General features: G+C 43.9%; 1 protein-coding gene across 1 annotated transcript in view; it reads right to left on the bottom strand.

Annotated features, from left to right (window-relative positions):
* Positions 1 to 3,519, bottom strand: part of CREBL2 (cAMP responsive element binding protein like 2) — a 29,534-nt gene extending 26,015 nt beyond the window's left edge. The window contains exon 1 of the mRNA XM_019961535.2: positions 3,220 to 3,519. Within this exon, the coding sequence (XP_019817094.1) occupies positions 3,220 to 3,234 (15 nt within the window). The 5' untranslated portion in view covers positions 3,235 to 3,519. The remainder of the gene's footprint in view (positions 1 to 3,219) is intronic.
* Between the last annotated feature and the right edge of the window lie 17,186 nt (positions 3,520 to 20,705).

Raw genomic sequence — 20,705 nt, forward strand, 5'->3', positions numbered from 1 at the left:
ATATAAAATTGGAAATAAGAACTCTCTATGATCAAAGCCCCTGAAAATGACTCCTTTCAATTTTCTTTATAATTGAATGCAGCAGGTTAGGGAGAAAAGGCTTTCATAAAAAGAAACACTTTTCTCCAGTGGAGGACACATAGGTGGGCTCAAGAGACTACCATTCTCACACAATCTGACAGGGAAGGGCCATTTCACGTCCCATTCCATTGTTCCTGTCCCATTTGGGGGCATCATTAAGAAAGGAGGGTAGTATGGGGGAAACACAGCTGCAAATATCACGAAAGAGCACACACCTAATAATGACTACAGTGAGCATCTCGGGTGCCTGCTGCACTGTGCAGAAGACCAAGGACATCGCTGCCAGGTAATGTAACAATGGTAACATTTCTGGGTGCCTAATATGTGTTTACTCTGTACTTGATGCTTCCTATGCATGATCTCTGATCCTCAACAAAGCCTGGGAAAAAGGCAGTGACCATTTAACATAAAACAGAAGCTCAAAAAGGTTAACTCAACCAAGATTTTTTTTTTTCCTTCCTAACTAGGTTAAGTAGAGATCTGCTCAATCAGAATTTGAGATCTGCTACTCAGCACTTCCCCAAGCCCTCAGTCTTAGATACCCACTCTGTCTCTTGCGTTCTTTTTCCCGTTTGCTGTAGTCTGTATACTCTGGCTCAGCAGAGCACATTGATGAATATTAATAAATCCCAGCTACACCTCGAGCAGTCTCCTTAATGCCTCTCTGTTCCAATCCAGCTTAGTCTTTGTGAACCAGTACTCTATGATGTAATGTACCAGGCACATTGCTAGACACTTGGGAGGCAAAGCTGCACCAGCCATTCCAATCTGTCCTGCTCTGACTCCAGGAAACCAGACAGCAGAACATGCAGCGCTCTTGCAGACTCACTCATCACCACTGATGAAAACAACTCAGAATACAGAATCTTTATAAAGAGAGGTCGTCACAGTGTCATTCTATTTCCTGACCTGTTCATTCAAACACTGCTTCTCTCTGACTGCTGACCCTGCCCACTCTGTCCTCGTCCTGTTGCCCTGGCCTTTCTGTCAGTCGGTCTGTCATCTTTTATGCTCTCACCGGCACAACCACACTTCCAAGCCCCAACCCTCGGCTTCCCTACTGTAGCTTCCCTCAGAACCTGAGACTCCATCACCCATACATAATGGGAGGGAAAATGTGTTGTGTGTGTGAGCCTGGATGGATATACTGGGAGAACAATACAACTTCGCAGGACTGTAACAATTAGAGCACAGGGAAAGGCAGGATTGGGAGCCTTTTAAAAAGGCCGTTTCATACCGCCTGACTCCTCACAGAGTAGTCCAATCTTGCAGTACATGGCATTTAAATATTACTCATCCATGGCTTCGACATGTATTCAAAGTGAAAGTAGTATATTCACAGAAGCAATATCCATCCACATACATCTGAAATGGATTTCCTTTTCCAAAATCATTAAAGAATAAAGAAACTGCTGGTTTCTGCCACAAAAACAATGAATTAGTAAAGAATGAGAACTCAATTCATTTTGCTTACCTATGAACCATCTAAGAAGTTACTTGTGAATCGTTATGAATAGTCTACTTGCAAATTTTAACCTCACTCTTTTAGGCAAAACCGTAACACCATACCCTCCACTACAGCTTGCTTGTTTTAGAAATAAGTTCTATGTGATTTATAGGCAGGTAAAATAACTCAAAATCCTGTGTTTTTTTTTTTCTTGAATTTATTTGAGATTACTGAAGACTTTGAGAAAGTTATTAAATATTTCAAAAGTTTGAAAAAGAAACAACCAAAAATTCTGTAGAATATACCATGAGAGTCTCCAACCACGGAGACTAAAGACTATGTTAATTTGGCATCCTTTCCCAGCCAGCCGTATCTAGGAAAGACAGTGGATACAGTATTCGGATTTAATTTCAAAATTAACACTGAAAGATCAAGCTGGCAAAGACTGTTATGGAAAATTACCTTCTGATTTTTCTAGAAAAGTTTTAGAACTCCCTGTTTCTGACTTGGAAATCCCACTTCCTATTAGGAGGGCTTTACCCCTTTCCAAGTAAAGGTTCCTAGAGGTGAGTCCTACTTCCAGAGCAGTGCCCTGGGCTGTCCCTGCTGTCACTTTTCTCAGAGCCTCCCACGGGAATAGGAAGAGGAGATGATGGAGAGTAACACAAGCAGCACAGAGAAGATGGAGATTTTTTTCAGCCTCTCTGAGGATGTGTCAAACAAAAACTTAATAGCAGCAAAGTGTTACTGATTAGGTGGAGGGGGAAAGGGTACCCAAACGAAGGAAAAAGCTCTCAAAAGCAGCATGCCAGAGACAGTGGAAAGTAAAGCAGAGGGAAGGAGTATCTGCTTTGAAAACTGGCAAATTCTAGGGTCTGATGCCTTAAAGAAAAAAAAGGCGAACTTTCTAAACATTCTAAAACATCAATAAGCTGATGATCAATTAACTGGGCATCACTATCTTCATGACACATAACTAGATGACACTAACGAGTAAAGACAGGAAGGTTATAAACAAACTATATGAATTAACCAATAATGAATATTGTCTGTTATCTTAACGTCGCAGGGATAAGTGACCAGCATAAGCGAAGAGGGAGTGGGCATAGATTAACAAGAAGGAATTCACTTCTTTTCTTGAAGAAGGCTTTCTAGAGGTTAGATTCCAGGCTTTGGACGAATAGCAACAGGAGATTAGCAGAGTGTTCCAACCAACCACAGGAAAATAGCTCAGAGGGGGAGTGAACAGATTATATGAATGGGGCATTGAGTAAAGGAGCCTGAGAGAAGAAAAGGGGACGGTCTAGGGGAACAGGGCCGGTTCAGGGTGCCCTAGTTTAGGTCTCCGATGTGGAAAAAGGCTGGTTGGGGGCAACGGAAGGCAAAAAGAAAAAGCACAGTAGCTTCTTCACTTATCTCGGGAGCACTAGGGTCTGCACCACCTGGAAAAGCTGACCAACAAGCTTGCCCTGAGTGTGATTTTTCCGGAGTGGGCCCTTGTTGGAAGAACGCAGCCCGCTGTTCCCTCAATTCTTGTCTGGGTACCTGGGGTCATAGCTGGAGTCGCAGGGGTGTCTAAGGCAGACGTCTATTGGGTGCTGGGTGGACGGGGCTGAGGCTCAGCGGCGGGACGGGCACTTAGCGACAAGCAGGCGGCGGCGGCAGGGGAGCGTGCAAACCCCAGGACTTACCTTACTGTCATCCATCTCGGCAGACAGGCCGGCCCTCCCCCGGCTCAGCCGGCCTGGTCCGGCCCGGCCCCGCCCCGGGGGAAGAAGGGGATATGGTTCTGACCGCCTCCTCTCGCCTAACAGTTCGGTTCCCTGATGCCACAGTCACGGGGACGAGGGACCAGTTCAGGAATGGCAGAGCGGACCCTGGAGGCGGCCCAGAACGCCTCCCTTCGCTGCCGCCGCCGCCTCCTCCTCCCCCTCCATGACAGGCTCTGGCTGTGTTTACAGACGCCCTGGAGAGCAGCCCAGACCGGAGGGTGGGCTGGAGCGCGTCGCGCGGATTGGCCCGCTCGGCTGCCGTAGCACCGTAGCATTCTGGGGATTGTAGTTTCCCTCCCCGCGGTCTCTGCGCGGTGGACTGGAAAGGAAACTACAATGTCCACAGAGCCTCAGCGAGGCGGCGTCCGTTTTTCTGCCGAGGAGCGCCGAGGGGGCGGAGCTGAAGCTAGGTTTCCCACAGTGCGCGCTCATAAATGTTTGGGTCGGTGGTTTCCAGCGGCCTGGGGACTAGGAGGGGATCGTTGGGACCTAGCAGAGGCAACCCTGAAGGACGGTCCCTGGGAGCAGGCAATCCTCACGGACCCCGAGAAAACCATGAAGATTGTTTATTTTAAAAATTAAGAAACAACACCCCACCCCCACCCCCTAAAAACAACAAAGAATGTGAAATCGTAGATGCTTCTAGAAACCATTTGACAGTTCCTCCCAGTGTTAGACCATATGGCCAAAAACTCCACCGGAAACTACAGTTTGTCCCTTCTGTCCTAGAAGCGTTATTCAAAGTAGTCAACGAATGGAAACAACCCAAATGTTCAACAGTAGATGAACTGATAGGCCCATCCTGGTATTTATATAAAAAAGAATATTATTCATGATGAATGAGGTTCTGATACCTGCTGCAATGTGGATGAGCCTTGAAAATACACTTAAGAGTAAAAGATGCAGGACACAAAAGGTCGCATATGGTGGATTCCATTTAAATGAACTGTTCAGAATGGGTAAAGAAAAAGTTGGTGAGTGGTTGTCAGGGGCTGGGGTTGGGGAATATAGTGGATGGGGTTGGGGAATATAGTGGATGGGGTTGGGAAATATAGTGGAGGTGGAGGGTGGGGGACCAGGAATGGGGCGTATTGATGGGTATTGGGTTTCTTTTGAGGTGGTGAAACTGTTCTAAAATTGAGTTAGTGATAGCTGCACAACTCGGAGAAAGCAATGGCAACCCGTTCCAGTACTCTTGCCTGGAAACTCCCATGGATGGAGGAGCCTGGTAGGCTGCAGTCCATGGGGTCGCGAACAGTCTGACACGACTGAGAGACTTCACTTTCACTTTTCACTTTCATGCATTGGAGAAGGAAATGGCAACCCAGTCCAGTATTCTTGCCTGGAAACTCCCAGGGATGGAGGAGCCTGGTAGGCTGCCGTCTATGGGGTCGCACAGAGTCTGACACGACTGAAGCAACTTAGCAGCAGCAACAGCAGCACAACTCTGACTATACTAAAAACTACTGAATTGTATACTTTAAGTGAATATCATGATATGAGAATTTCATCTCAATAATAAATAAGGAAGAATGTTTTGGCGTTGTCCACTTTTAGTAAAGTCAGTGGGCTTGTTTTGAACGGTGTTAGGCCATTGAGAGGAGAAGGCAATGGCACCCCACTCCAGTACTCTTGCCTGGAAAATCCCATGGATGGAGGAGCCTGGTAGGCTGCAGTTTATGGGGTCGCTGCTCAACGTTCAGAAAACGAAGATCATGGCATCCGGTCCCACCACTTCATGGGAAATAGATGGGGAAACAGTGGAAACAGTGTCAGACTTTATTTTTTTGGGCTCCAAAATCACTGCAGATGGTGACTGCAGCCATGAAATTAAAAGACCCTTACTCCTTGGAAGGAAAGTTATGACCAACCTAGATAGCATATTCAAAAGCAGAGACATTACTTTGCCAACAAAGGTCCATCTGGTCAAGGCTATGGTTTTCCCTGTGGTCATGTATGGATGTGAGAGTTGGACTGTGAAGAAGGCTGAGCGCCGAAGAATTGATGCTTTTGAACTGTGGTGTTGGAGAAGACTCTTGAGAGTCCCTTGGACTGCAAGGAGATCCAACCAGTCCATTGTGAAGGAGATCAGCCCTGGGATTTCTTTGGAAGGAATGATGCTGAAGCTGAAACTCCAGTACTTTAGCCACCTCAGGTGAAGAGTTGACTCATTGGAAAAGACTCTTGATGCTGGGAGGGATTGGGGGCAGGAGGAGAAGGGGACGACAGAGGATGAGATAGCTGGATGGCATCACTGACTCAATGGACGTGAGTCTGAGTGAACTCCGGGAGTTGGTGATGGACAGGGAGGCCTGGCGTGCTGCGATTCATGGGGTCACAAAGAGTTGGATACGACTGAGTGACTGATCTGATCTGATCTGATGAGTTGGACATGACTGAGCGACTTCACTTTCACTTTTCACTTTCATGCATTGCAGAAGGAAATGGCAACCCACTCCAGTGTTCTTGCCTGGAGAATCCCAGGGGCGGGGGAGCCTGGTGGGCTGCCGTCTATGGGGTCGCACAGAGTCGGACACGACTGAAGCGACTTAGCAGCAGCAGCAGCAGGCCATTGAGAACTTGACAAAGATGGTGTCTTCATTAATGTTCTGAAGAATCCTTTGACTCTCTCTTCAGACTCGTACTAAGTGCTTTGCCAAGTCTTTCCTATATTCAAATTGAGGTAGAGTTACCAAATTTAGCAATAAATATATAGGACACTCACATCTGAATTTCAGATAAATACCTGTTTAGTATAAGTATGACCATGCAATATTTGAGACACACTTTTACTTTAAAAAAGTATTCTTTGCTTATCTGAAAGTCAGACTCAACTGGGTGTCTTTTTTTTTTTTTTTTAACTTTTTCTTTTGTGTTGGAGTATAGCTGATTAACAGTGATGTGAACTAGTTTCAGATGCACAGCAAAGGGACTCAGCCGTACATATACATGTGTCCATTCTCTTCCAAACTCCCCTCCCATCCAGGCTGCCACATAACATTGAGCAGAGTTCCCTGTGTTCTACAGTAGGTCTTTGTTGTTATCCACTGTAAATAAAGCAGTGTGTACATGTCCACCCCCAACTCCCTAACTATCCCCCCCGTCCCCACCCACCGTAACCATAAGTTCTTTCTCTAAGTCTGTGAGAAAGTGTCTTCTATTTTATCCGACAACTTCAAATTGAGGAAGAATAAAAATAGAAAAGCAGAATCATCTCCATCAAATCTGTGTAACACTTCAGAGGAACTAAAGCAGGTCAGTTCCTCCAAAGTAAATGCCACCTAACAGGTCATGACGTGGGGTTGCCTGGCGTGCTGCAGTCCATGGGCTTATGAGGTGAGGTCTGCCCAGCCGGGACTGTATTCCAGGTAGTCGTAGAGACTCCAGCCACATCCTCTCTGACAGTTAGGGGAGCGCAAGTCTGTGCTCCTGCAGGTTCTCCTCTTCCCTCACCTACTACCCCTTTGGTCTGAGTCCCTTTGCACCTCCTTCTAGCCTCCTCTTCAGCACCCAGTAAAGCCTCAGTCCTCGTCCCCAGCTACCCCCTTGCCCTGCTAAGCCCCCTTTTTGGAGTGGAGCTGCCATTCTTCCAGATTAGTCCTTTGTCACTCTCCCTGCATCCCGGCTGACAATTGCCAGCCCCTCAGGAAGGAGGACTAAAGACCTTTTGAGCCAGGTAGTGAAAATTTGAACACTCCCAGGGAAGTAGTGTGTACACCAGATTCAGGAGAGTGATTTTCTATAGGGAGGGAGAGAGGAACTAGATGGAGAAGGTCTTGGGGTGGTTAGTTGCATATTTAACTTTTTTTTTTTTCGGCCGTTCCAGGTCTTAGTTGCAGTATGTGGGATATAGTTCCCCAACCAGGGATCGAACCTGGGCCCCCTGCATTGAGAGCGTGGAGTCTTAGCCATTGGACCACCAGGGAAGTCCCCAGATACAACTTTTAAAGAGATGGAGCAAATATATGAAATCTCTTGGTGGAGGTACAGTGTATTGTTTCCTTCATATTTCTGTATGTTTGAAATATTACACAGTTAGAATAGGACTTTAAATTTAAAAAAACTATAAACACTTTAGAAAGTGTGGAAATATGTTAAATTATTTACTAAAAACTTAATTTATAAAAACAAACCTCAGGAGACTTCCCTAGAAGTCCAGTGGTTAAGACCGCACCTTCCAATGCAGGGGATGTGGTCCGATCCCTGGTTGGGAAGCTAGGATCACACATGTCTTGAGGCCCAAAACACCAGAACTTAAAACAGGAGCAATATTGGAACAAATTCAGTAACAGTGGTCCACATCTGGAATTTGCTGTATGACTCAGGGAACTCATGGAGAAGGAAATGGCAGCCCACTCCAGTATTATTGGCTGGAGAATTCCGTGGACAGAGTCTGTAGCCTGGTGGGCTGCAGTTCATGGGGTCGCAAAGAGTTGAACACGACTGAGGCAACTTAGCACACAGGGAACTCAAACTGGGGCTCTGTAACACCTAGAAGCATGGGATAGGGTTGGCGGTGGGAGGAGGCTCAAGAGAGAGCAGACGTGTATATCTATGGCCGATGCGTATTCGTGTATGGCAGAAACCAACACAATACTGTAATTATCCTTCAGTTTACAATAAATTTTTTTAAAAAAAGAATAAAGATGAAAAAAAGGTCCACATCAAAAAAATCTTTTTAAAAAACTCTGAATTGTATCATAAGATAAGACTTGGTAAAGAGAATAATACTTTGGCCACCTAATGTGAGTAGCCAACTCATTTCGAAGAGACCCTGCCTGATGCTAGGAAAGACTGAAGGCAGAAGAGGGCGACAGAGGATGAGATGGTTAGATGGCATCACTGATTCAGTGGACATGAACGTGGGCAAACTCTGGGAGATGGTAAGGGACAGGGAAGCCTGGCATGCTGCAGTCCATGGGGTCGCAAAGAGTTGGACATGACTGAGCGACTGAACAATAAAGGGAATAAAATCTTACGAAGGAGTGCTGTGTTAAAATATGTTAATCATTTGCTGAGAAATACCCAGAATTGGTAACAAAGAGGTGAGAAAGGACAAAAGAAGGTATTTGCTTCTGTACATTTTAATCCTCAAGGAGTCTATAATCCAGGAAGGAGAAAGTCACACACACACAGGAGACTAGGAACAACCACTGAATGGTACAGTCCGAGTTTAATGTCTCTGTGTTAAGTGGTTCAGAGTGGGTAGGGAGAGCCAAGCATCAGGCTGATTCAGAGGAAAGGAAAAGTGAACCGAACACTTTTTTTTTTTTAAGGAGTGGGAGGAAGCTTAGATGAAGACTCATATCTCAGGGTCCTGCATATTTTATATCCATGCTTTGCAGTCTTTTTGTCCTATATTGCCTTCTCAAAGAGAACCTGTTTAAGCATGCAATTCCTTTAAAACATGCATATAATTTTCTCCTCCCTGCCCTCCCCATCCCTCCCTCCCCAGCACACACACACACTGCCAGGCTTTTCATGTACTCTCAGAAAAGTGAAAGTGAAAGTCACTCAGTCATGTCCGACTCTTTGTGACTCCATGGACAGTCCATGGAATTCTCCAGGCCAGAATACAGGAGTGGGTTCTCCAGGGGATCTTCCCAACCCAGGGATCAAACCTAGGTCTCCTGCATTGCAAGCAGATTCTTTACCATGTGAGCCATCAGGGAGGCCCATCAGACAATCCACATAGAGGCACTGATGGCCTGTGGTGTATTTTCTCTGTTGCTGCTGGGGAGTTCCTTGTAGTGAATTCCTAAGCACCATGGCACACACCCACTCCCACTCGATCTGCATGCCTTCCATGCCCTCATCTCTCTCTTTCTCCTGTTCCCATTACTGCTTGGCTAAAAGAGCACAGGTGTCCAAACAGAGTCAAGATGATCTTGTTACTCTCTGGGCCACATGGGCCTGCTTGGCACATAGCCCCTGGGGAACGTCAGAGAGAAAGGAAGCTCATTAAAATAGCTTGTTGGCCTCCAACTGGCTTTCGATTAAGTTTGACACATGAGTCTAAGAATTTAAAAATTCTCCAGCCCTTTCCTAACGTTCAGTGGAAATAAAAATTGGTTGATTCAATTCTGGCATGCAAATTGGTGCTAGACCCATTTCCAATCTAGAAATAGTAATAATGAACAAGAAAACCTGCCAAGAAAGAAGGAAAGGTGTTTGTGAAATCTACCATGGTAACCTCTGACCCACCTTAAGACACACCATACATTTGGGGAAGTAGGTATCCTGGAGTCACCCCAGAAGTGACCCGTCATTACTTCTCTGTCCCTGGCCTTTCTTTTCAAAGAGTTGTTTGTCTGTGGCTGAGTGATCAAGATTTTCAAAATGCAGCAGAGTTATATGGTGAATTTGTGGATAGTCGCAAATATGACACAGAGACCCAGAAAGAAAAGGAGGAAAACTATTCAAAGAAAAAACAAAACAAAACCACTGATTGAAGAGAGGCAGGGGGTGGCATGAGATTAAGTGAGGAGGGTAAAGGAACAAAAATTAACCTCATTTAGAAACCACAAACAAGGGTAACAGTACGATATTCTGCACTCAGGAATGCCATGGCTACGTGGATATGTAAATATGGCACTAGAACAACAGAGCGTTATTGCCGCTGATATGGTACTCTTCAGAGGTACAGAGAAAAAGTGGGTGGGTCATGTGAAATTCATGAAATGCTTGAGGTGAACTCACTGTTGAAGTATTAGTCCTCTGTTTTGTTTGGTGTGTGGTTTTCTTTTTCCCCAATGTATTTTATAGATAAGTATTCCTCTGTGCTTTTTGTTTCTGAAAAGTTTGACTTTATTGTCATGAAGCTATAAAATATTCCATCTCAAAAGTTTGGTTTTGTTCTAAAGGCATTTTGCGAAATGCCCCTCCCCCTTTTGCCCACACGGACAAATATGCCTACATTTGCATACAGCACAGTACCTACTTACTCTCTGCACTGGTTAGAAAGTCCAGAAGTAAGAGCCTAAAGGAACATTTTCAGAATGAGTACATAATTCAGCTTCTAGCTTGTTAGCAGGAGCAAAAGAAATAAGGCCAAGAAGGACTAAAAAGTCTGTTGATGAGGAAGGAAAAAAAGCTCTGATCAGCATAAAAATAAGGAAGAGAAAATGAAGCTCAAGGAACCAAAACCTTCCCTGCTCAAACTTTCCCTTACCTCTTCCCCTTCACCAACGTACTGAAACTGTCACCTCCAACTCAACAACTTTTCTCAGTGTCATCCCAACTACCGTTTCTACTGAAAATAACTAAGTCTTATAAAACTCTCAGGCGGGAAAGAATAAAGTGTACCCATGTTTGCAGAAAAAAATGGAAAATATACTTATTTGGCCAGTAAGCAGCTCTTTAAGACTAAGCTACCCCTTCTAAGAGATGACTTGCTAAGCATCGCTATTAGTCATTGACACTTTAGTATGAATGTGGTGGTGCTTTTTTTTTTTGGCCTCATACTTGCCACCTAAAGATTAGGTTTAGGTTTGGGAGTAAAGAGGAGTATATATACAGTTCTGAAGGATAGGCGTTCTAAGAAGGGGAGAGATCTGGGTAGACCTGATTGCTATGCTATGGCTTTGAGCTTTTAAAGAGCAGCCAAGTAGACCCTGGATGCCTGTGGAGGTTAGGACAGAGACAGATGAAGAGCCAACAGTTAATGACCAGGTACCTTCTTTCACAAATCTCCTGAGGATTTACCCAACAGACACACATAAGACAAGCACATTTTATTCTACCGACTCAAACCTGAAGATGCTTAAACTTACCATGGCACTTGTGATAGAGTAAGTAAAAAACAAAACAAAAGAAACTCAGCCTGCGTTTTTGCTTAGAAACTTAAAACAAAAAAAACCCACCTTCCATCAAAGTTCACTTTTGAGGTTGTTTCCAGTATAAGTTTTAGTAAACCCCGAGTTGTTTGCTGAATGGAAATCTGACAGGGCTCCTCTTCCAGGTCTTGCATTTTTAAGGAAAAAAAGATTGGAATCCTGGTTAATCCAGGAGGAAGCTTGGTTTTAGTACCTGTGACTTCAGAAGGTCAGCAGGGGACCCATTTCTTATTTTACGAAGTGACTTCTCCAAATTTTGCTTCAGTTTTCTCCATTTCTAAGAGAGAGGAAAAAAAAAAAAAAGCAGTCAAATTTACCCCGGGGCCCTATCAGACTTACTTTAAAAAAATATAGAATTTCAAAATAGTTTATTTCTTTTTGGCTGTGCTGGATCGTCATTGCTGCGTGCGGGCTTTCTCTAGCAAGCAGGGGTTACTCGGTAGTGTGTGAGCTTCTCGTTTCGCTGGCTTCTCTCGTAGAGCACAGGCTCTGTAGCGCAAGCTCAGTAGTTGTGGCACGCAAGCTCAGTTGCCCCGCAGCATGTGGGATCTTCCCCGACAAGTGATCAACCCAGCGTCCCTTGTATTGCACGCTGGACCATGAGGGAAGCCTCCAGACTTATGGCCCGCCAGATGTTTTTAAAAGCCACGAACTATTTATGAGGACTTAAGTATTAATATTTCCTATCTCTCAGTATTATCTACTGCTGGAAGTAAATACCTTTGACTCTTTCTGTCATTACTTCTAACATTACAGATATTGTAATTTTTCTATTTGGTATCACATATCTTCCTTTGGGCTTCCCAGGTGGCACTAGTGGTAAAGAACCCGCCTGCCAATGCAGGAGACACAAGAGATGTGGGTTTGATCCCTGGGTCAGGAAGATCCCCTGGAGGAGGGCATGGCAACCCACTCCAGTGTTCTTGCCTGAGAATCCCCTGGACAGAGGAGTCTGGTGGGCTACAGTCCATGGGGTCCCAAAGAGTCAGACAGGACTGAAGCAACTTAGCATCATGCATCTTCATTTATTTTTGACTCGTTTACATGTTTAAGAATTTTTTACAGCATATTTTCAATTCCTTTAAAGCCTTCCTTATCTACACAAGAAGTCTTCCATTCCAGGATATATCTTTAAACCTTTTCACTTGTGATAGGGTTGTTTCCAAAAACATTTTAGCCTGAATATGGTTAATGTCAATCTTCTTTGGTCAATACAGTGTTACTTGAATGGGACAGCACCTAATTTTGTGAGAATATTAGGGGACTTTCCTGGTGGTCCAGTGGCTAAGACTCCGAGCTCCCAATGCAAGGGACACAGGTTCGATCCCTGTTCCGGGAACCAAGGTCCAGCATGCCACATGGCACAGCCAAAACAAAACGAAAAACCACAAACACAAAATGAAGGTAGCGTGCAATGTAGGCATGTAAGAGTCTTAAAAGGGTTTGGCGCTGTCCCTCTCCTGACACTCCTGCTGTTCTCACAGTGATGAGAGTCAAGGCATGAACAGCAGCCCCCCTCCTTCCACTTGTTACCAGCAGTCCATATGTGTCATTTCAGATTTTACAGATTTACTTTACATTTCGGCTCTCGCCTCTAGCTGTTTCTCTACAGGAGAAGAGAAAGTACTTTTGTCCTAAGTGACGCTGCCTTAGACCAGCCTGCCACGCTGTAGCGAGGCCAGCAAGATGGCCTCGCCCGGGCAGGCGCACACGCCGTCGGGGGCTGTGCACGGAATGCCCGTCGTCTGCCGCAGTGTCCGGCGCCTCTGGCCTCAGCGTGGACTCTGACCCTCTCCTCTGTGCCTCACCCTTGCCCCTTTCTCACACGGTTCCTGCCTGGTGTTCTGTTGTTCTTGCTGTTTCATGTTTTCAGACAGCGAGTCCTGAGAAGGAGTTATCCGTTCCCTACACCTGTAGGATTGTCTCAGGTTTGTTTTGTCTTGGAAAACTCCAGGCCTTCTGCTGTGTTGCCCTCCGATTGCCTCCTTTCCCGCTCAGCTCGGAAGGTGTCTGTTGATCAGCTCTGTTCTGGCTGCTGCAGGTAAGACTCAAATACAGGTGGCTCTGTTCCTGCCCGGTCACAGCTTCCAGACAGGGTCACACCTCCTTCATAGTAACCGCTACCCTCCCAACCCTCCCAACCCTCCCATATATCCACCTCAGAGGCCTGGAGGTAAGATGGGAGTGGTCCTGGCTGCTCTGCCCAACAGTTGCATTTCCTCCCCACCTCCCATCCCTTCGCTCATTCACACTTCTTTTCTCCCTAGTTTCTACCCCTACATCAAGATCCACTTCTGTCCTGGCCACCGAAGCAGCCCTTGACACCCAGTCCAGCTCTGCCTTCCTTCAGGTTGGGGAAGAGCTAACTGGGCATCTCTCCAGGTGCCGGCAGAGCAGCTCAGGCAATCAAAGTGCTAAGGTACCCGAGTTGCCAAGCTTTGAAGAGGCAGTTTGTTGGGGGCAGGGTTGGGGGGTGGGGATGGGGGATGAAGCTGGTGATGGAACTTCTCAAGGGAGCTGCCTGCCCAGATTTCCCTCTTGAATGTTTCTAGCTAACAGGTGGTCCCTCCACTGGAAGTAAATTCCTGGGTATTTTTACCCAACACCTCATAAACAAAATGGCAATGCTATTGGCTATGTCATACAACCAGGCGTATTGAATCATGTCCCCATTCATCAATTTGCCAAACAAAGCAGGTTGCTATCTGAGCTTGTTTGGAGAGAGGCTAACTATGGGAAGGAAGAAAAACTCAGGCATCTGCCTACACGTACACTGTCAAGATTTAAATGATAGATGTGCTCAGTGGTATCCAACTCTTTGTGACCCCATGAACTACAGCCCACCAAGTTCCTCTGTCCATGGGATTTTCCAGGCAAGAATACTGGAGTGGGTTGCCATTTCCTTCTCTAGGGAAATGATACATACAGGATGACTTGGTGCATTTTTAAGTGACCCTTTCCCTACATAAGACTGCACTGGCAGCATGGTTGACACTCTAGTCATTGTTATGAGAACCGCACTATAATGCCTCGGGGAGGCCTGTTGCACTGGAACTGAGGTAGGGAGGAGATGGAACCCAAGAGAGATGCAGAATGTATCCAGAGGATAACTGATTTATTTTTTTTTAAAGGCATTTTATTTTTTAAAGTCTTTATTGAATTTGTTAAAATACTGCTTCTGTTTTATATTTCAGTGTTTCTTTTGGCATGTGGAATCTTAGCTCCCTGACCAGGGATCGCACTCGTATCCCCTGCATTGGAAGGTTAAAGTTTTAACCACTGGACCATCCATGTTTTATAAATCCATCCATTCATTTAAAAACACATTGAGCAGCTCTCATTAGGCCTTGTGCTGTATGCTAGACACACCAAGATTCACGAGGCTTACACGCTGATGGGGGATTCTCTATGTATGTGCAGGATAGTGTGTTAAGTGTGATAATAAAGGTACACATAAAATATAGAGGGGATCTAGGGGGTGTCTTTCCTGAAGAGCTCATTTCTGAGCCAGGTCTCAAAGGATGAGTATAAAGCAAGAAAAGATACATTTTCAAAGGCATCCTGGTGTGAAATTTACAATGGGGAACCCACACATAATTTGGTTTGAGTGTAATTCAGGCTTCTCAGGAGCTGGGAAGAGCAGTGTCAAGAGCTCGGGCCAAATGTATACAGGAGCTAGATGATGAAGCACATTGAATGTCTAGCTTGGGAGTAGGGACTTAATTTGAAGGTGCTTGGGAGCCACTGGACTTCCCAGGTGGCGCTAGTGGTAAAGAAAGTGAAGTTGCTCAGTCGTGTCTGACTCTGTGACCCCATGGACTGTAGCCCACCAGACTCCTCCGTCCATGGGATCTTCCAGGCAAGAATACTCGAGTGGGTTGCCATTTCCTTTTCCAGGAGACCTTCCTGACCCAGGGATTGAACTCAGGTCCCCCACATTGCAGGCAGATGCTTTACCGTCTGAGCCACCAAGGAAGTCCTAGTGGTAAAGGAGCTGCCTACCAATACCAGAGACATAAGAGACTCTGGTGGGGAAGATCCCCTGGAGGAGAATATGGCAACCCACTCCAGTATTCTTGCCTGGAGAATCCCATGGACAAAGGAGCCTGGCAGGCTACAGTCCATGAAGTCACAAAGGCTAAAGCAGTTTAGCACAGGAGCCACTGAGAGTTTAAGCAGGAGAGTGACAAATCTGGGGGAAATTGACTGTTTCACATGCAGTTGGCAGCTCCTCAGTATCTGTTATTTTATGATATTAAAAAAAGTAATTTTATTTACTTTTGGCTGTGCTGGGTCTTTGTTGCTGTGCAGGCTTCTCTCTAGCTATAGTGAGTGGGGACTATTCTTCATTGTAGTACACGGGCTCTTCATTCCAGTGGCTTCTCTTGTGGAGCACGGGCTCTAGGCATGTGGGCTTCAGTAGTTGCGGTTCCTGGGCTCTAGAGCACAGGCTCAGTAGTTGTGGTTCGTGGGCTTAGTTGCTCCGAAGCCTGTGGGATCTTCCCAGATCAGAAATCTGACTCATGTCTCCTGCATTGGCAGGCGGATTCTTTACCACTGAGCCACCAGAGAAGCCCCCGTACTTTTTTTTTAATATTGATTTATTTGGCTGCACCAGGTTTTACTTGCTGCACACAAGATCTTTGATTTTTGTTGTGGCATGAGGGGTATTTAGTTGCGGCTTGCAAACTCTTAGTTGTGGCAGGTGGGATCTAGTTCCCTTCCCAGTTAGATCAAATTTGGGGTCCCCTGCATTGTTGTAATATATGTATTACAGCAGATGTATATCACCAGGAAGAAATGGATGGGCAGATAGAATGCTAGACAGAGAAACTGAATTTAGAATCTTTCATTTATTCAATAGAGTTGAAAATATATTATTTAAGAGAGGTGGAAAACTAAAACTCTGTGTTTTCCACAGAAACTTTCCTTAAACAGATGATATTTCTCTTTTTCATTTGTAAAAGTAAAAAAAAAAAAAAAGTAGCTTTTTATTTCAAAGTTAGTATTTGCCCATGGTTAAAATATCCCAATAGCAAAGAAGATTATAAGGTAAAAAGTAAAATTTCCAGACACACTTTCTAGAGTTAACCATTGTCTAGCCTTCCAGAAATGTTGAACACACTACAAAGAGTAGAAGTACCTCCCTCTCATTTTTACATGCTGCTGCTGCTGCTGCTAAGTCTCTTCAGTCGTGTCTGACTCTGTGCGACCCCATAGACGGCAGCCCACCAGGCTCCTCCGTCCCTGGGATTCTCCAGGCAAGAACACTGGAGTGGGTTGCCATTTCCTTCTCCAATGCATGAAATTGAAAAGTGAAATCGAAGTCACTCAGTCATGTCCGACTCCTAGCGACCCCATGAACTGCAGCCTATTAGGCTCCTCCATCCATGGGATTTTCCAGGCAAGAGTACTGGAGTGGGGTGCCATTACCTTCTCTGTCATTTTTACATAGATGGTATTAAATTACACTGTTGTGCACATTTTTCAATTAACAATATGTACTGGACATGACTCCATTGTCATTGAATGTGGAACTCTCTCCTTCCTTCAGTCTTGGTTTTCTTTCCTTTCTTTCAGAATGTACTTTTTGTTTTCCTCTTTATTTTTACTGCTGCTGCTGCTGCTAAGTCACTTCAGTCATGTCTGACTCTGTGCGACCCCATAGGCGTCAGCCCACCAGGCTCCCCCATCCCTGGGATTCTCAAGGCAAGAACACTGGAGTGGCTTGCCATTTCCCTCTCCAATGCATGAAAGTGAAAAGTGAAAGTGAAGTCACTCAGTCGTGTGCAACTAAACAATAAAAAAATACACAACTTTGATTATACATCTTTCTGTTCCTGTGTGACTGTTATCTGTAGGACAGATTCCTAGAAGAAGAACCTCTAGGTTAAGTATTTAAACCCTTGAATTTTGGCAGGTTACTGCCAAGGTTTCCTCAGAAAGAGTTACAAAGTATTTATTTCCACCAGAAATTTCCATTTCGTGTATGTTTCCTCACCAGACAACATGGTTTGTTATCACACTTTTAAAGCTTTGCCAACTCAATATATTAAAAATTGGTATCTTGCTGATACCTTAATTTGCACTTACTGAATTAGCAATGAGATTGGATATTCTTTGTGTATGTGGTGGGGCTTTCATATTTTGTTTTTTGAACTACCAGTTCATATTCTTTTATAGGTGGTTGGTCTTTTTCTTCAGATTTCTAAAAACTCCATATGTATATTCAAGAAATTATTGCTGATATCACATATGCTAATCATTTTTTTTTGCCCAGATTGTTGTCTCTGACTTTGTTGGTTGTATTTTTAATTCCATTTTTCAGTAGTCATATTTATTAATCATTTCTTTATGACTTCTGGATTTTATGTCATAGTTAGGAAAGGCTTTGACAAGCCTTTCCTTGTCAAGAAAGGCTTGTCATGACATGATTATACAGAAATTCATTGTTTTATTCTAGTACTTTTTACAATTTCATTTTTATATTTAAACCTTTTCTCCACCTTGGATTTATTTTTTATGTACAGAGAAAAATGGAGTCTGCTTTTATTATTTTTCTAAAAGACTGACCATTTATCCCAATGGTGATTATTGAATATTTTCCCTACTCATTTGGAATGCTCCCTTTATCATAAAGTTATTTCATTTGCACTTGGGTTCGTATCTGGACCGTCTACCTTTTTCCATTGACCTGCCTATTTCAGCACTGTACTGTTCACTGATGTGGTTTAGAATGCATTTTTAAAATGTCTAGTGGCTTTAAGGCAGTAAAAGCATTTTATATGATAATATTATTATGGCTGTGTGTCATTATATATTTGTCCAAACTTGTATGATGTGCACCACCAAGAGTGAACCCTAAGGTAAAGTATGGATGTTGAGTGATTATGGTGTGTCAAGGTAGGTTCATTCCTGGTTAAAAAAAAAGAGAAAGAACCATTACAGTGAGCAATGTGGATAATGGGGGAGGCTATGCATGTGTGGGGTGGTAATAAATGGTAAGTCTGCATCTCCCTTCAAGTTATACACTTAAAGTTGCTCTAGAAAAACAAAGTCTTCTAAAAAATAAAATCAAAGAATTTAAAAACGAACAGCACTAACTTCCTTTCATTACTCTAGTCTCATCCTTTTAAAAAAATTTTTTTGTTGAAGTACAGTTTTACAATATTGTGTTAATTTCTTCTGTACTATGTATTCTTTTTCCTGTTCTTTTCCATTTTGATTCGTCACAGGACATTGAAGACAGTTCCCTGTGTTATAGAGCAGGGCCTTGTTGTTTTTCATCCTGTATATAGTAGTTTGCCTCTGCTAATCCCGAACTGCCAATCCTTCCCTCCCCTCCTCCGCTCCTCTTCGGTGACCACAAGTCTATTCTCTATATCTGTGAATCTGTTTTTGTTTCACAATATGTTGATTTGTATTGTGTTTTAGACTTCACATTTAAGTGGTACCATGGGGTATTTGTGGAAACTTCTAAAAGAGATGGGAATACCAGACCACCTGACCTGCCTCTTGAGAAACCTATATGCAGGTCAGGAAGCAACAGTTAGAACTGGACATGGAAAAACAAACTGGTTCCAAATAGGAAAAGGAGTACATCAAGACTGTATATTGTCACCCGGCTTATTTAACTTATATGAAGAGTACAGCATGAGAAACTCTGGGCTGGAAGAAGCACAAGCTGGAATCAAGATTGCCGGGAGAAATATCAGTAACCTCAGGTATGCAGATGACACCACCCTTATGGCAGAAAGTGAAGAGGAACTCAAAAGCCTCTTGATGAAAGTGAAAGAGAAGAGTGAAAAAGTTGGCTTAAAGCTCAACATTCAGAAAATGAAGATCATGGCATCTGGTCCCATCACTTCATGGGAAATAGATGGGGAAACAGTGGAAATAGTGTCAGACTTCATTTTTTTGGGCTCCAAAATCACTGCAGATGGTGACTGCAGCCATGAAATTAAGAGATGCTTAATCCTTGGAAGGAAAGTTATGACCAACCTAGATAGCATATTCAAAAGCAGAGACATTACTTTGCCAACGAAGGTCCGTCTAGTCAAGGCTATGGTTTTTCCTGTGGTCATGTATGGATGTGAGAGTTGGACTGTGAAGAAGGCTGAGTGCTGAAGAATTGACGCTTTTGAACTGTGGTGTTGGAGAAGACTCTTGAGTGTCCCTTGGTCTGCAAGGAGATCCAACCAGTCCATTCTAAAGGAGATCAGCCCTGGGTGTTCTTTGGAAGGAATGATGCTAAAGCTGAAACTCCAGTACTTTGGCCACCTCATGGGAAGAGTTGACTCATTGGAAAAGACTCTGATACTGGGAGGGATTGGGGGCAGAAGGAGAAGGGGACGACAGAGGATGAGGTGGCTGGATGGCTACACCGACTCGATGGATGTGAGTGTGAGTGAACTCCGGGAGATGGTGATGGACAGGGAGGCCTGGCGTGCTGCGATTGATTCATGGGATCGCAAAGAGTCAGACACGACTGAGCGACTGAACTGAACTGAACTGATGGGGTATTTGTCTCTCTTTTTTTGACATACTTCACTTAGTATGATAAGTGCTAGGACCATCCGTATTGCTGCAAATGGCATTATTTCATTCTTTTTGATGGGTGAGTGATATTTCATTGTATATGCACCACATCTTCTTTATCCATTCATCTGTCAATGGACATTTAGGTTGCTTCCATGTCTTGGCCATTGTAAACAGTGCTGTGATGAACATACGGGTACATTTTCAAATGTATCTTTTTGAATTATAGTTTTGTTTGGCTGTATGCCCAGGAATGGGATTGCTGGATCATATAGCAACTCTACTTTTAATTTTTTGAGGAACCTCCACCCTGTTCTCCACAGTGGCTGTACCAATTTACATTCCCACCAACAGTGTAGGAGGGTTCCCTTTTCTCTGTACCCTCTCCAGCACTTGTTATTTGTAGACTTCTTAATGATGGTCATTCTGACTCATATGAAGTGGTACCTCACTGTGGTTTTGATTTGCATTTCTCTAATAAGTAGCAAAGTTGAGCATCTTTCACATGCTTTTTGACCATCTGTATATCTTCTTTGGAGAAATGTCTGTTTAAGTCTCCTGCCCATTTTTCGATTGGGCTGTTTGTTTTTTTGGTGTGTGAGCTGCTTGTATATTTTGTAAATTAAGCCCTTGTTGGTTGTATCGTTTATTAATACAAATATTTTCTCCCATCCCATAGGTTGTCTTTTTGTTTTGTTTATGGTTTCCTTTGCTGTGCAAACACTTGTTAGTTTGATTAGGTCCTGTTTGTTTATTTTTGTTTTTATTTCTACTGCCTTGGGAGACTGACCTAAGAAAACATTGGTATGATTTATGTTAGAGAATGTTTTGTGTCTGTTCTCATTCTTATATTTCCAGATGTTCTATTCTCAAGTGCCAATAAAAGATGTAATTGTATGCTCTGTTTGTGTACAGTAACAATGGATGGTAAGATAATTTAATGAGTCAATAACCACTATGATTTTTTATTGTTGTTTTCATTTCCAGTATTGCAGTGTGAACAACATTGATTTCATATCTGATGTGTTTGTA

This window comes from Bos indicus, chromosome 5 (assembly GCF_029378745.1).
Source record: "Bos indicus isolate NIAB-ARS_2022 breed Sahiwal x Tharparkar chromosome 5, NIAB-ARS_B.indTharparkar_mat_pri_1.0, whole genome shotgun sequence".
In the NCBI taxonomy this organism is placed as follows: Eukaryota; Metazoa; Chordata; class Mammalia; order Artiodactyla; family Bovidae; genus Bos; species Bos indicus.